Source organism: Gymnogyps californianus, chromosome 7 (assembly GCF_018139145.2).
Source record: "Gymnogyps californianus isolate 813 chromosome 7, ASM1813914v2, whole genome shotgun sequence".
Taxonomy (NCBI): domain Eukaryota; kingdom Metazoa; phylum Chordata; class Aves; order Accipitriformes; family Cathartidae; genus Gymnogyps; species Gymnogyps californianus.
In genome coordinates, this window is record NC_059477.1 from 26299570 (window position 1) to 26314918 (window position 15349).

Here is a 15349-nt window from a genome sequence, read left to right on the forward strand (position 1 = left end):
CCCATCCTGTCCCGCTGGGGTCTCCTTCCCTGTCCCCACCCCCTCCTCCCTGGAGCCGGCTGGATTTGAGCTCCCGACACACATTAAAGGCCACAAGTTCGGCCTCGGCCTCCATAAATTTGATTCCATAAATATTAGTTTTCGCAGGGTTTAATGAAGCCGTTATGCCGGGCACGGCCCAGCACCCCGACCCGTGCCCTTAATAAGGGCTCTGTGGCCTCGATTAAAGGGACCTTTCAATCGCTGTCAAGTATTTTTAGAAAAGGAAAAGAAAAAAAAAAAGAGAGCGAGAGAGAGGAGAAGACGACGACCAAGGCAGCGAATAGGGAGAGGAAAATCCCAAACCCGTCCAGTGCAAAAATAGAGAAATAGCACCACCTAGACTGCATCGCCCGGCTCCGCCGCCCGCTCGCCCGCTCGCCCTGCGCAGCGCCCGGCTCCGGGCAGCCCTGCAGGGCCTTGTGCCAGCCCCGTGCCCCCTGCCCCGGGCAGCCTTGGGAGCCCGGCGAGGTGTCTGCGGGATGCTGCCTTCCCGCTCGGGGCAGGCATAGGGGGATGCGGTGGTGGGCAAAGCTGAGGTGCAGAGGAAGGAGGGACTTGGGCATGGTCGAGATGCAGGCAGGAGCAGTGCATGGTGGCTGGGCGTCCCAGCGGTGCCTGAGAGTGACTGAGCGCTGTGGGAGATGCCGTGCGATACAGGGATGGACGCTGCATCTCTCCCACCACCACTGGAAGGTAATTCCTCCTTGTGACCTAGTGCGGCGGCAGCAAGCGTCCCTTCCCACCAGCTCCCCGAGCAGAACCCCCCCGCCCCCCGAGCAGAAATCCCCCCTCACTCCCTGGTTAGATGGACCCTGTCGCAGCCTCCAGCCACCTCCCCGCACACCCAGACCTGCCTGCCCTATCGTGCCTGGGGCTCCTGTCCCACTTGGCTCCATGTGCCAGTGGGCTTTGCCTGGCAGTGACACGGGCTAACATTGGGAATGCTGCATGGATTGGTGATGGACTCTGCACCCAGTGACAGGATACTGTCACTGCTCGCTGTGGCCAGAGCTGGTGGAGGATGCTGAGGCCCCTGCATGGGTAGGAGCTGCTGTCATGGACAAACCCAGCTCCCTGTCTGCAGCCCTGGGCTTCCATGGGACATGGATGTTGTACCAGCAAGGGCTGGACTAGTCTGCTTGCTGTCAGCCCGGAGCTGCTGGGAGGGGGACAGATGCGTGTGACGTGCACGCTGCATGCTACCAGGCTGCAGAGGTTTTTTGGAGGTCTGGGTTGAGTCATTGGCAGCCATAGGGCACTTCTCCCTGGGGATGTGCTGCAACCCCTGGACCCAGCGCCATCACAGACAATCCTGTTCCCCGCTCCCTTGTGGCAGGGATGAGCAAAGTGGGAAGCTGCGCTCATTCCTTTGGTGGGAGTACAAACCAGCCTGGAGGACCCTGTGGACCTAGCCCAGGCTCCGATTTTCCTGTGCCAGTGAAGAACAGAAAGCTTTGCCCCTTCTGCAGCCCTTGGAAGCCAGGGGCAGGGATAGGGGTGGTGCTGTGACACGGTCCCTCTGCTCTCTCTGCCGATGCCCTTAGGATGCTCCACTGGAAGGATCAGCTGAAGAGATCTGGAAGTGGGATGGCCTGGGGCTGCTGACCAAACCCTCTTGCTCCATCATGTGCAGGAGCAGTGGGACAGCCTCACCATCCTGCACAGTGGCAGAACTTCACAGAGGCTCTGGGCCCTGGTTTTGGGTACCCAAAACCAGTATGAAAACCTGAGGGAGTGTGGCTACTGCGTACGAAAACCTGATGGAGACACCTCTGGCCAGCTGCACTTTGCCTGCAGCTCCTGCAAAGGAAATGGTCCACTGGGGCCACTGGATAGCAGTGTCCCAAGCCCGTGGGTGCTACTGGCTCCCCAGCCTGCGTCCCTCTTGCCCAGGTTGCTTGGACCTGCTGAGGCCAGGACAGCCCTGCAGGCAGAGCTGGACTCCTGGCTGGGCTGTTCCAGCCCGGCCTCTCTGTGTGTCCCTAGGAGTGACCCATGCCCTGTGCCCACCAAAGAGCTGGCAAGGGGACATCCCTGAGAGAGTTGTGTGCACAGGGGCATCCCAAGGCACTGCCTCACCTGGGAAGGTCCTAGGGAGCCAGAGGGGGTGCAAGCAGAGCCGTGCCGGACCCCTCCCCGGCACACAGCTGGGGGAGAACCGGGGGCGCCCTGCAAGCCCTCGCTCCTGAAATCAGGGTGTTGTATTTACTTTCCCCTTTTGGCAGCTAGAAGGGGAAGCCCATCCCAGCCCCTCATTGTTGTCTCAGCGAGTTAATCAGATGCCATAATCCTGTTGTGGAAATATCGGGCCTCCCTGGAAACAATGGGGAGCGAGAATATTGTGGTTAAATTTCAACCAGCTGCCTCCCTGCTCTGTTTGATCCCCGCCCGCAGGCCCGGGCCCCTGGCGAGCAGGCGGCGCGGCGGGGGCCGGAGCCCCGGGGGTGCCACCCCGCGCCCACGCCGCCGCGGGGGAGCCCCCGCGGGACGCCCTGAGGGGGGTGTAGGGTGCGCGGCGGGCCGGGCACGCCTCGGGGCGGCGGCGGGGCTGCCCCGGGGGGCAGGTGGCGGCGAGCACCCCCGGCGGGGTGGGCTGCGGGCCGCGGGGCTCGGCCGGGGGGGAGGAGGCTGCGGGCGGCCCGGGGCAGGTTCCGCGGGGAGGAGGCGAGAGAGGGAGGGCGCTGAGAGGCTGGGACACGGGCAGGGTGCGGTCCTGGCGGTTCCCGGTCCCGGATCTCTTCAATTTCCCCTCTCACTCCTGCCCGGGGAGCGGAGGCAGCGGCGGCTCCGGCTCCGGCTCCAGCCTCGCCGCGCTGACCGCCGGGGCGCAAACCGCGGGGGGCTCCGGCAGCGCCGAGCCCCGCGCCCCGCGCCCCGCAAGCGGCCGCTCGCCTGCCAAAACAAACGGCCCTTCGCTATTTATTGCCGCCGCCGGGCCACGGCAGCTCAGAGCGGGCCGACGCCAGCCCGCCGTACCGGGCAGCCAGAGCGCACCCGCGCCGGGCAGCCGCCGCGCCCCGCCACAGCCGCCGCCGCCGGCACCGGCACCGGCACCGGCACCTGCCCGCCGGCTGCGCGCCGCATGGGGAGCCCCGGGGCGGGCGGCGGGAGCGGCGGCCGAGCCTAGCGGGGCCCCCGGAGCCGCCGGTCCCCCGGGCCGCCCCGGGGCCGCCGGGCGCGCCATGAAGCCGGCGCGGCTGCTGCTGCTGCTGAGCGGGTGCGCGCTGCTGCTGGCGCCGGCCGTGCGCGGCTGCGGGCCGGGCAGGGTGGTGGGCAGCCGCCGCCGCCCGCCCCGCAAGCTCATCCCGCTCGCCTACAAGCAGTTCAGCCCCAACGTCCCCGAGAAGACGCTGGGGGCCAGCGGCCGCTACGAGGGCAAGATCGCGCGTAACTCGGAGCGCTTCAAGGAGCTCACGCCCAACTACAACCCCGACATCATCTTCAAGGACGAGGAGAACACCGGCGCCGACCGGCTCATGACCCAGGTACGGCCCCGCCGCCGCCCGCTTCTACCCCCGCGCCGGGCACCTGCGGGCACCGGGGCTGCCCGGGAGCGCCCTGCGCCCCGCTCTCCTGGGGCAGCGCGGGCAGCGGCGGGGGACCCGGCGCTGCGGCTTCCCCGTCCTGCCCCGGGCATCCCGGTGCCCGGCCCAGGCTGCCGGCTGTGCAGCGCGGGCATCTTCCTTCGCCGGGCGCTGCGAAGCGCTGCCCCTTCGGCTGGGCTGGGCGCGTCGGACCCGGAGCTGGCAGCACGCTGCGCCGTGATACGGCAGCACCCTGCTCCCGGAGCCGGCAGCACGCTGCCCCGCAAGCCGGCAGCACCCTGTTCCCCGAGGTGGCAGCACCCTGCCCCGCTGCTCCTCGGAGCCTGTGGCACCCATGCCTGCTGCACCCTGAGGTGTACCCTTGTGCCCCCCGAGCTGGCAGCACCCCGCCCTGCTGTACTCCAACCCGTGTCCCCGTGTCCCCCGAGCTGGCAGCACCCTGCCCTCCTGTCCCCCAACCCATGTCCTGCTGTCCAAGCTGGCAGCACCTTGCCCTCCAAGCTGGCAGCAGCCCGCCCTGGTGGCCCCCGAGCCATGCCACGCTTGCCCCCGAGCCGGCAGCATCCTGCCAAACCGCCCCCGAGCCGGCAGCGCTGTGCCGCGCTGTTCCCTGATCGGGCAGCACCCTGCCCCGCTGCACCCACCCTGCCCTTGCCCCTCTGCTCTGCCTACCGGCTGGCAGAGCAGGCAGCCTGCCTACTGGAGCCGAGGGACAGAGCAGAGCCCGGTGTGCTGGCGGGGAGGGGAGTAGGCAGAGCCGCAAGCTGGGCTCCAGGAGCGCCCTTGCTGACCTTGTCCCCACTCTGTCGCCAAAACCCTGTGCCATGCCTCAGTGCCCCCTCTTCCCGCGTGTCTCGGGTGGGAAGGTGAAGGGTGCCTGATGGGGGCTGCTTGCTGCGCTCGGGAAAGGGAACAACCTGTTATTGCAAATGCCCTGTTGCAGTCAGCTTACAAGTGCCCTGGACCAGCGGGAAGGAGGGGTGGGGGGGACAGACGACAGCAGCGGGGGGGGGTGATGCTGGACGAAGGTTACTCTGTGTTTTAATATTGCCAGGAGAATGCCTGAGGGTTTCAGGAATGCAGATAAGGAGCCGCACGGCCTTGCTAAGAAACCTGGCCACCAGCCTCAGCACTGGGTTACAGCCCGAGCGAGCTCCCGGGGGAGGCTGGGGGCAGCCAGGGCTGTCCCACTGACCACTGCACCCCCAATCTGGGGCTGGTGGGTGGGTGAGCATGGGTGGCCGTGGTGGTAGGCACTGAGCAGGGCTCTGGCCATGGTTTCTGACTGAGGTGTTAGTAACAGCAGGAGGAGAAGCTGCTTGGGTGCTGGCTTGACAGCTCTGCAACCCCGCATGTCCCAGGGGCAGGTCCCTGAGGGCAGGGACCGTGGTCCAGGGTGGTTCTTAGACTGGGGACTGCAGCAGAGGGACCGAGACCCCCTGTGAGGGAGCATCAAGCTTGGGGAGTTGCACAAGTCGTGGTTGCTGGTGACTGGAGCCCTGGGGCTGGGCTGGAGCCTGCATCCCCTGGGGAAGAGCTTCAGGGATACTTGAGGAAGCGGTGAGCTCCACTGGTCCGTGCATCGAGGAAGTGGGTGACATCATATTGCTTGAATTGGAGGCAGGAGAGTACTTCTGGCTGCGTTTGCTCTTGAGAGTGCTCCCACCACCTGCCCTAACCCAGCCAGTGCCCCTCGGCACCCCCTGGGAGAGGGAGGGCTCCATGTCCCACCTGCCAGCCCCACACTTCCCACTGTCCCACTGCCTTGTTGGCAGGGTACCTGGAAGCATCCTGGTCTTCTTGGGGTGCCTTACCCCAATGAGAGCTCTTCCCCCAGGAGGGTCCCTGTCCACCACATGTCCACGCACAGATGGTGCCTTGGGCAGCTCTGCAGGGAATTGTGCCCATTGCTATGGAGGTGGCATGACTTCTGGTAGCTTGCTGCCATCCCACAGCCCTCTGGGCTTGTCCTGTGGCCCCTGACTGTGGGAGATGCCCCCAGACATGGGAGCTCTGCCTCCGGCACCATGCCCTGTGTTGCTATGGGTTGGGAAAGGCCATTGACCCAACTCCTTGTCCCTTCCCCCAGTGCATTGGCTTTTACTGCTGTTGACTCACTTCAAACCTGTTTTCTTTCCCCAAGTCCAAGGGTCTGGGTGTCCCAGGCAGCCGGAAGATGCCGCCTGCTTGGGAGGGTGGGTAGTGCTGCTCTCTGCCTGCCTTTCCTTTATCGTTTCATCTTCCTCAAGAATTCCAATGTGTTTGCTCTTGCTGGTCCCACTCGGAGGTGCTGAGATAAGGCTGGAGGCAGAGCCCGCCTCACCTCTCCCCGGCAGCCTGGCCCAGGAATGTCCCGGGCCCCCTGCCCCCATGGAGTCCCAACCCCAAGCCGCTCCCTATGCCAGCCATCACCCCTTGCAGCCACTGTTGGCCCAACTGGCATGGAGACCATCCTTGCAGTGGGGAGGAATTTCTCATGGAGACCTTGGGATAGGACTCTTCGTTTCCTTTGGGAGAAACCTCACCTAGGGGGGAGATGCTAGTGGGACCCCTCTTCTCCCAGCCAGGCTCTGGACTTGGGGGTAGCTGTGGCCAAGCACACGCCATCCGCAACCCGTCTGCTGAGACTGTGGTCATACCTGAGTGTCCTGCATACCTCCCCTCAGATGGCCCTGGGGTCCCTGCTGACTGTGCCCCATCTTGGAGCTGTACCCTTCCTTCCAGACCTGCTGCCTTCCCTAAAGCCTGTTTGGCTTCCCCCACAGGACATGTTCCTGTCCCCAGTCTGGACATGAGAAGGGAGATGCCAATGTTGGTCAGCGGGGAGAACGTCCCTGCTCAGCTCAACCCAACATCCCCGGGGTCTCCACCGTGATGTGCATGGGGCAGCACAGAGCCACCCAGTTCAGCGTGGTGGCACGAGGCCCTGTCCTGCATGTGGCCTGGGGGTGCCCAGTCACCTGCACCACTACAGGGACAAGCTGTGCTCCCCCTCACACACTGTCACCACCTGTCTTCCCCCCAAACCCTGCTATATGCCTGTTGCATGGGTTTCAGCCTCCCGGCTGGGCACCAGAACAGCTCTGGGGCTGGTGAGCTGTGGCCAGGGCTCAGTGCCACATGGCTGAGCTTGGACATCCCACTCTAGCCTGGGCCTCGCAGGGCCTGTGGGCCATGGTGGCATTTTCACATCTTTGCCATCACCTTGCAAGACCTTGTGTTCACCCCCAGGCAGGAGGGGAACCATGCCATGCAGGCAGGCATGGTCACCCTGGTCCCCGAGGATGCTGTAGCCCCTCTGGGCTGTGTGTGGGGAGGAGGTGGGCTCTCCCTGCAGCCCCCAGCAAGCACAGAGCCTGCGGACAGCCCATGCTCGTGGGTTTCTTGGTCCCTGCCTACCTGTCTGTGCAGGCAGCAGAGCCCCTGGGCAGGCAGTGCCTGTCCCTACCTGCTCTCTGCCCATTGCTGCCTGCTCCTTGACCATCCCTGGCCATCCCTGCCCATTGTTGTCTTGCCCCTGCCTCCTGTGCCTGCTCCCTGCCCATCCCCACCTGCTTGCCCTTGCCTATCACTGCCTGCTCCCTGCGTATCATTGCTCATCCCTGCCTGCTCCCTCCTCATAGCTGCCTGTTCCCTGCCCATCCATGCCTGCTCCTTGCCTGCTGCTGCCCTGCCCGCCTATGCCTGCTGCCCACCCGTTAATACCTACTCCCTCCCCGACCCTCCCTGCCTGTCCCTGCCAGCTCCCTGTCCATTGGTACCTGCTACCTGCCGGTCGCTGCCTGCTCCCTGCCCGCCCGTGCCTGCTCCCCGCCCGCTCCCTGCCCCTTGGTACCTGCTCTCTGCCCATCGCTCCCCGCTCCCAGCCCGTCGCTGCCTGCTCCCTGCCCGTCGGTACCTGCTCCCTGCCGGTCCCTGCCCGCTCCCTGCCCGTGCTCTGACACCTGCTGGCCACCAAAGGCACAGGCAGAGCCGCCCGTCCCGGCAGCCCGGGGGCAGGGTGCTCCGGGGCCCTGCCTGCCCCTGTGCGCCCAGTCGGGCGGGCAGGCAGGCAGCTGGGTGCTGCCCCGGGCAGGGAGGGAAAGGTGGGACCCTTGGGCTGGGGCTGCGCTGGGAGAGGCTGGGGCTGCGCTGGGAGAGGCACACACAGGGGACAAGGCAGCCCAGGTGGGTCCCGCTAGGAAAAGGTGGCCCTGCCCCAGGGGCTGGTGGCAGGCAGTGTCCCTGCCTGGGGGACAGGGCTTGGAGGGTTTCGGTGTTTGTGTGCGGGCAGGGTGCCCCTGGAGGACAGAAGGGCTGGCAGTGAGGGCAGGAGGGGTGCCCAGAGCGGGGTGCTGGTGTGGGAGCGGCAAGGGGACGCCTGGAGTGATGGCTGGGGGGATGCAGGGTGGCATCAGGGACTCCCTGCCTGCCTCCAGCCCTGAACCCCCTTACTGACTTCTCTGCAGGGTCCCCATGGGGCCAGGGACCTTGGGAGCTGCTTGTGCTATGTGCCAAGTGGCACCACGGTGGTGTCGGACGGGGACAAAAGTCGCTCCCCTCCCTCCTCCTCCTCCCCTCACCTGGCAACTGTTTGTCCAACACCTTCCTGGCTTATCTCCCCACACCCAGGGAGCCGTGGGACGAGGGCAGAGGTGCTCCCCCACCCCATGCAGGGCAAAGGCCTGCCTGGCACTGCCCTTCCTGGGGCCCGGACCCTGCCAAGCACAAGCGGGCTTCCCTGAGAGCAGCAGCACCCACCTCCCCGGGACAGGAGCAGATGCTTGGGGATAGGGTGAGGCCCCACATTTTTGAGGGGGCAACTCCCTGTGGAAGCAGTGCTGGGGCATTTCTGAGCCCAGGGGTGTAGCCAGCATCGGGTTTTATAGCCCTGGCTCACGCTCGCCATGACTGTGTCTCACGACCCACGACATCCCGTGGTGGGGAGTTCCAGCGCTGAGTTGGGCATCACGTGAAAACATCCCCCGTGGTGACTGGTTTTTAGGCTGCTGCCCAGTCATTTCATTTAATGCTTCGCAGGACTGGGCTCATGCGTGACCATGAATGCTCTGTCCTTCGCCCTGATTTTACAGCGCTCTCCAGGACCCCCCAGCATCTCCTTTCCAGGCTGCACAGTCCTAGTCCATTCACCTGGTTTTGTGTAGAAGCTCCCATATTGCTTTTCCTACACCTTTTCTAGCTCTCCTCCATCCCTTTTGCAGCAGGGGAAGGGACCAGAGGTGCAGGCTGTACTTTTGCAAGCCAAGTGCACCAGGGCTTTGTCCCTCCTTGAGATGCAGCTGTGGCTGGGGGAAGTGGGCAGCGCAGGGCGAGGCTGTGAGGGCTGTGGTGCAGGCATTCGGGGCTGGCATCCCTCTGCTTGCTGGGGAGGACTGCGGCAGGGGGGGACGAGGCAGGGCAGTTGCCTTGCTTATGTGACCTCTGTGTCCGCCAGGTCTGGGGCTTTTGGGATCTGCTGCTGTTCCTCAGCCCTGGCTTTTCAGTCCTTGTGGCAGGGAGAGGTGGTGAGGCTTCACCCCACATCCTTTCTGCTCCAGCACAACAGAGGTCTTGGGCAGGTTTGGCATTTCCCGTGTGAGCAGAGGCTGCATGAAGCTATGAGGCTGCCCAGTGCTGTGTCCTTGTGCCTCAGGACTTGAGGAGTGATACCAAGGAGAGCTGTGCTGAGGACTGGGCAGGTTGTTTCATTTGTGCCTGGGGACAGTGCTGGGGACCCTGAGGGATCATCCCAGCCAGGAGGCAGCAGGGTCTCAGCTCCCACATCCTCCTCCTGTCAGCTGGGAGCTCCTGGGGCAGTGCTAGCACAGCGCAGGTGTCCTGCGCGCAGAGAGAGTGTTTCACCCCAGCCCAGGCTGTGCTGCCCAACAGGCACCCCAATGAGCCAGGAACTGGGGGAGAGATGGAGGAGGAGATGGGTACCCTGTTGGGGTGCACACCCTTGGGAGATGCTGTGTCAAATGCTGGGGTATCGGGCACTGTGGGGAGTCTGGAGGGCATGGGATGGACAAGGCACCTCATGTTCTCAGATCTTCCTCCACTGGACAAGCCCCCAAAGGGTCTGAGGACTCAGAGAGGCTTTGTGGAAGCATGGTGGGATACAACCTGCCAACCAGGCAGCTAACCCCATCCTCCAAAAAGCTTTTACTGACTCTGCCCCTCTGTCTTGCAGCGCTGCAAGGACCGCCTGAACTCCCTGGCCATCTCCGTCATGAATCAGTGGCCGGGGGTGAAGCTGCGGGTGACGGAAGGCTGGGACGAGGACGGGCACCACTCGGAAGAGTCGCTTCATTACGAGGGCCGAGCTGTGGACATCACGACCTCAGACCGGGACCGCAACAAGTATGGCATGCTGGCTCGCCTGGCTGTGGAGGCTGGCTTTGACTGGGTTTACTACGAGTCCAAGGCACACATCCACTGCTCCGTCAAGTCAGGTAAGGCGGGGGGGCAGTGAGCAGGGTAAGGAGCCAGCCCCCCTGTTGCGGCATGCCTGGGGAGCCTGGCTGGCTGGGTGGGGTGCTCCCGGGGGGTGCTGGCTCTCGCAGCCTGATTTCCCTGTCTGGGGCAGACAGTTGGGTGGGGAGTGAGTCACAGACCTGTGGCCAGCAGTGCCATGGGGCAAATTCCCCATCTAGCTCCCATGGACCTGCATCCTGACCCACCTTCTCTACCCCCCTCCTTTTCCCACCCCACGTCCCCTTCTCCCCAGCCTGTCCCCAAAGTCTGCCCATCGCATCTGTCTCCCCTGCCTCTGCCCTTGCAGTCCCTTAGTGCCCAGCTGCCCACGCTCAGCCCCATCCAGCCCTGCCCTCCTCCACCGCCGGCTGCTCTTGAGCTCCAGCTGTCGCAGCAGCATCCTTCCAGCCCTGACTGGCCAGGGCCAGGGACACCCAGGCAGGGACAGGCCAGGACACCTGGGATCAGCTCTCTGCTGTGTAGCGTCTTCTGCAGAGGGGAGCAGTGCTGGGGGTGCTGGGGGCAGAGGCAGCTGGACTGGAGTGAGGGGTGCTATCGTCGCTGGTGGTGTTCGCTTCCCCCGTGCGGTGCAGTGAGGGGGGGATGGCTGCTCTCAGGCCCTGCCCGTGGCCGGGACGGGATTGCGTGGGGTGCAAGGCCCGCCCCCCCCTCCCAGCCCGGGGAGAAGCTGCCGTGCCCGGGATGCTGCAGCCCCGGGCCCCGCGCAGGTCCCGCCGGAGCGGCCGCGCTGGCTGCGTGCGGCAGAGGGCAGCAGTGGCCCACGCACGGCACCGGCCACGCAGGGCCACACACACCCCGCGGCCGCACGCCAGGAGAGGGCCGTGCTGCTACCCGGACGCCTGCGTGCCCATGTCGCGACAGGCTAGGAAGGGCTCTGCCTGTGCGTGGGCTTGCGTGGACACAGAGGCAGCCTCGGTGGCTGCATGTACACACACACCGGCACTGTGCCGGCACATGGCTGCCGTGCCGGAGAACTGTGCCTGCCCACAGAGGCTTGCACACGCACACACACGCACAGGAAGAGGGCTGTGGCTGCACACACATGCCCACAGACATGCCCACACACCCATGTGCCACGCACCGTGCCGCGGTGGTGCCGGGGCTGGCGCCAGTGCTGCTCCACGTCTCTTGTCCCCGGGCTCGGCTCCCACCGCACTCTGCCTGTCCTACCGCCCTAGCCCGCAGCCAGCGGCCCGACACCCCTAGACGCCAGCCTGGCCCCCCACGCTGACCCACTCCCCCGTGCTGATGCCAGGACGGGCGCAACGCCGGCCGGCGATGGAGGTGGGGCAACCTCACCGCAGAGAGGGAGCGACGCGCCCCCGAAGAAGAGGGACAAAGCGTGGGCGAAGGACCAGGGCTCCCGTGCCCCAGGGCACCCTGTGGGGCTGGCCAGAGGAGTGGGGCCAGGCTCTGAAGCAAGGACCATGACCCCAGAGCCTTGGGGCTGGCCAGAGGAGTGGGGCTGTGCCCCTGGAGAAGGACGGAGGCTCTTGAATCCTGGGATGCTCCCCTGGACCAACCGAAGAGAGATGCTGTGACCCAGGCAGCAGACTGGGGCCCTGAGGTCCTGGAGGGCTTCTGGAGGCTGGCCACAGCCCCCTTGCTCCACAGCGGCTCCTTGGGGCTCTGGGTCCCCCATATTTATCCCCGAAGCCAAGGGGAGCCCAAGGGTGCGTGGTGGAGGCTGTGGGGTGCGTATCCTGACCCCCCCAGAGCTGTGTACAGAGGGCAGCCGGGCTGCCCCTTCCTCTTAGTAAATGGCTTTTATTTTTGTATGGATGGCCGCGTGGCCTGTTGTATGTATTGTGTCTCCTCGGCTCCCCCCCTGCACCCGCGCACCCCTCCATGCCCAGTGCCTGTGCCCCCTGCGTCTGCCAGGTGCCCTTCTCACCCTCCTGCCAGACCCTCCCCACAGCTCTGCTGCCTGCCCGGGCATGTGGGGTGCAGGATTTGGGACCTGACCTCCGGGGCAGGCACGGGGCGGACACTGCACCTCATCTGAGCAATAAAAGGATTCTGTCCCAGAGATGGATGCCTCTCTTCATGGGCCTGGGGGCTGGGATTTGGCTCTGCCCAAAGCTGGGGAGTGATGGGAGGCAGTGCCATCTGGGTGGGGACACTCAGGGATTAGATGAGGGAGTTGGGAGAAGGCCCTGAGTGGGGCTGGGAGCTCGAGGCTGGGACTGTGCAGGGCCAGGAGCAGGACCCTAAATGAGATGCCCCTGGCAGATGGTGGGAGGGCATCATATAGACACTAAGAAAGGGGTTGCTGGGGCTTGGGGGACCGGGGCTGCTGTGGGAGCTGAGCACCGTTCCTTGGGAAGCCAGGGTTCCCCTGCTAAGTGCCAGGATGGGCCCCTGGCGACACTTGGTGACTTGCTGCATCTTTTCATCTGGGGAGGGGTACGACCACTGTGCCACCATCCCAGGGGACAAGCCCAAGAGAGTTTGGGTGCTTTACCCTGTGACAACCACTAGCAAAGCCCTGCCCCGGAGGGTGGTGGCTTTTGCCTGATGATGGCCACAGGCTGTGACATCTCCCTGCAGCTCAGAGAGAGGGTCGGCTGGCATCAGCAGTGCAGGGGCGAGCAGGCGGGAGAAGGGAGCAGAGCTGCAGCATGGGGTGGAGGGCTTCTGCAGTGCTCGGGGAGGGTGCTGCACCCTGCGCCGTTCCTTGTAGCATCCTCCCCAGCGGTATGCAGGCCCAGCACTGCAGGGGATGGGGATGCTGTGGGCATGCAGAGTGCGACCGGGCACTCTGGTCCTCAGCCTGCCACCGGCTCAGGGCTCTGCCTCCCCTCTTTCAAGCTTCGGGTGCCCCCTGGCACTGCCGTGTGCATTTGGGGCTGTGGCTGTGCCCCGCTCCCACTGCCAGGCGGGTTTCGGGACCGGGCTCTGCAGAGCAGTCCCAGCGCCCTGGCACCACAGCAGGGAGCAGGTGCCACCATGCGTGGCTTGAGCCCCCAGGTGCCACCCCCAGTGACATGGTGGCTGGGGGAACAGGTGTCCAGGGAGGCTGGATTGGTGGCTGGGGGTGTGTAGGGGACGCATGCATGTTGGTGATGCCAGGGCAGGGTTATCCCTGGGTGGGCAAAGCTGGGCAGCCTGGAAGGGTCTCTGTGCGTCGTGGAGGGGAGATGCTGGGGGTCTGGCAGATGGGTAACCCTCCTCTCCTCTCTCTCCCCGCGCAGAGCACTCGGCCGCTGCGAAGACGGGGGGCTGCTTCCCTGGGCGGGCGCTGGCGACGCTGGAGGACGGTGCCCGGATGCCGCTGTGGGCACTGCGCCCGGGCCAGCGGGTGCTAGCGATGGATGGGGCGGGCAGGCCCACCTACAGCGATTTCTTGGCTTTCCTGGACAAGGAGCCCCGCGCCCTCACCTCCTTCCACGTCATCGAGACGCGGGAGCCGCCCCGGCACCTGGCCCTGACGCCCACCCACCTGCTCTTCGTGGCCGAGAACGCCTCGGCGCCCGCCGCCCGCTTCCGCCCCACCTTTGCCAGCCACGTGCGCCCCGGACATTTCGTGCTGGTGGCGGCGGGGGGGGGCGGCTTGCAGCCCGCCGAGGTGGTGGGGGTGCGGGACCGGAGGGACGTGGGAGCCTATGCTCCGCTGACGCGCCACGGGACGCTGGTGGTGGACGGTGTGGTGGCCTCGTGCTTTGCCCTGGTGCAGGAGCAACATCTGGCGCAGCTGGCCTTTTGGCCGCTCCGGCTCTACCACAGCCTGGTGGGGTGGCCAGGGGCGCAAGGGGACGGTGTGCACTGGTACTCGGGGCTGCTCTACCGCCTGGGCAGGCTGCTCCTGCCCCCCGACAGCTTCCACCCACTGGGGGTACCCCGGGCAGAGAGCTGAGGGTGCGCCCCGGCCACGGCCGGCGCTGCTGGCAGAGGTGGTGGCTGCAGGGCGGCTCACCAGGGGCCAGCACCCCCTCCCAAAGCTGGGTGCCCATGGGGAGCTGCCTCCAGCCCTGACTGCTCGGGGCACAGCCACCTCCTGGTTGAGGGGCACCGGGGCTCCCCGGTGTGCCTCCTCCATGCCCACCACCCCCTCCTCACCCCCTGTTCCTGGGGGCAGTGAGGAGGCACAAAGGGTCCCCCCCCGGACATGGGGGTGTCCCCGGTTGGATCCACATGCTGCTATTTGTGTGTGTGCGTGTGATGTGTGTGTGCGTGTGCAGAATTAGCTAATGACGGAGGTCTGATAGATGAGGGGGAGCGGGAAGAGGAGAGAGCCCCTGGCTGCAGGCTGCTCCTGCGGGGCTCCCAGCCTGCCTGCACCCAGTCGGGAGGCTTTGGGAGAGGGGCCCCAGAGCCCTTTGCTGGACAGCCCGGGTGGGAGGGCAGGAGATGCCATTCCCACCCTTGGGACATGGCAGCTGGGAGGAGGGTGACGCAGGTACTGGGACTGTGCCTTGCCCTTAGCCCTGACTGGGGGTGCAGGGGGGCACCCAAAACCAGCCCCTATATGCCTGGGGTGCCCAAGCATGGGCAGGGCTGGAGGGGCTGGCACAGCTCTGGCACGAGACCCCTGGCTTGGTGACACGAGTGCTGATGGAGCGAGAGACTGGGGAGCAGGACCCCAAGCTCTGCCCAAAGCCAGCACTGTAGCCACCCAGCTGGGCATGCCCCTGAGGACGCTGTGAGAGCACGGGGGCTCTGGCTGGCAAGAGGGGGCTGCAGAGGCAGGCGTGCGGGCAGGAGGGTGCGAGTGCCAGCCAGGCATGGGCACGCACTGGTGGGAGCAGGGGTGGGGGGAGCCAGGGCTGCAGCCCCAGCCTGCTGGAGCCGGGGGAAGGAAAGTGGCTGGGGAGAAAGCGCTCCCTCCCTTGCCTTCCTGGCATCCCACCCTGAGCTGGCTCAGCCCAAAGCCATGTCTTTCCCACCCCAAAGCTGAAAAAACCTCCCCAAGCTCCAGATTCCGCCTGGCCTGACCTCCCTGACCCCCCAGCACCCCAAACCCTCAGGGTAACTCATTGCTGCTCACCTGCTCCCAGGACCTGGGGGAGTCCCATCAGAGCTGCAGCCATGGTCCCCCCCCCAAATCCTAGCTAGAGCCTCAGCCTCCCCTGGCTCCATGTTAGCAGAGGTGAGGGGGCTGGAGGGGGGCTGTGACCCGTGTCCCCCCTGCAGCATCACGCATCTTTATTTATTTATCTGCTCTTTATATGTACCATAGGTGGGAGGCAGCGTGGGCGCGTGCAGGGTGAGATGGGAATGGGCATGGGGGGAAAGCTGTTTGGTTGGGGGGGGGATTTTTTTTTTTTAAACAAAAAGCAGAAATTATT

General features: G+C 65.4%; 1 protein-coding gene across 1 annotated transcript; it reads left to right on the forward strand.

Moving 5' to 3' along the window:
* Positions 1 to 3224: 3224 nt before the first annotated feature.
* IHH (Indian hedgehog signaling molecule) lies at positions 3225 to 13917 on the forward strand. The gene is made up of 3 exons (XM_050900353.1): positions 3225 to 3527; positions 9757 to 10018; positions 13256 to 13917. The coding sequence occupies exons 1-3, from the start codon at positions 3225 to 3227 to the stop codon at positions 13915 to 13917; spliced, it is 1227 nt and encodes a 408-aa protein (XP_050756310.1).
* Positions 13918 to 15349: the final 1432 nt, after the last annotated feature.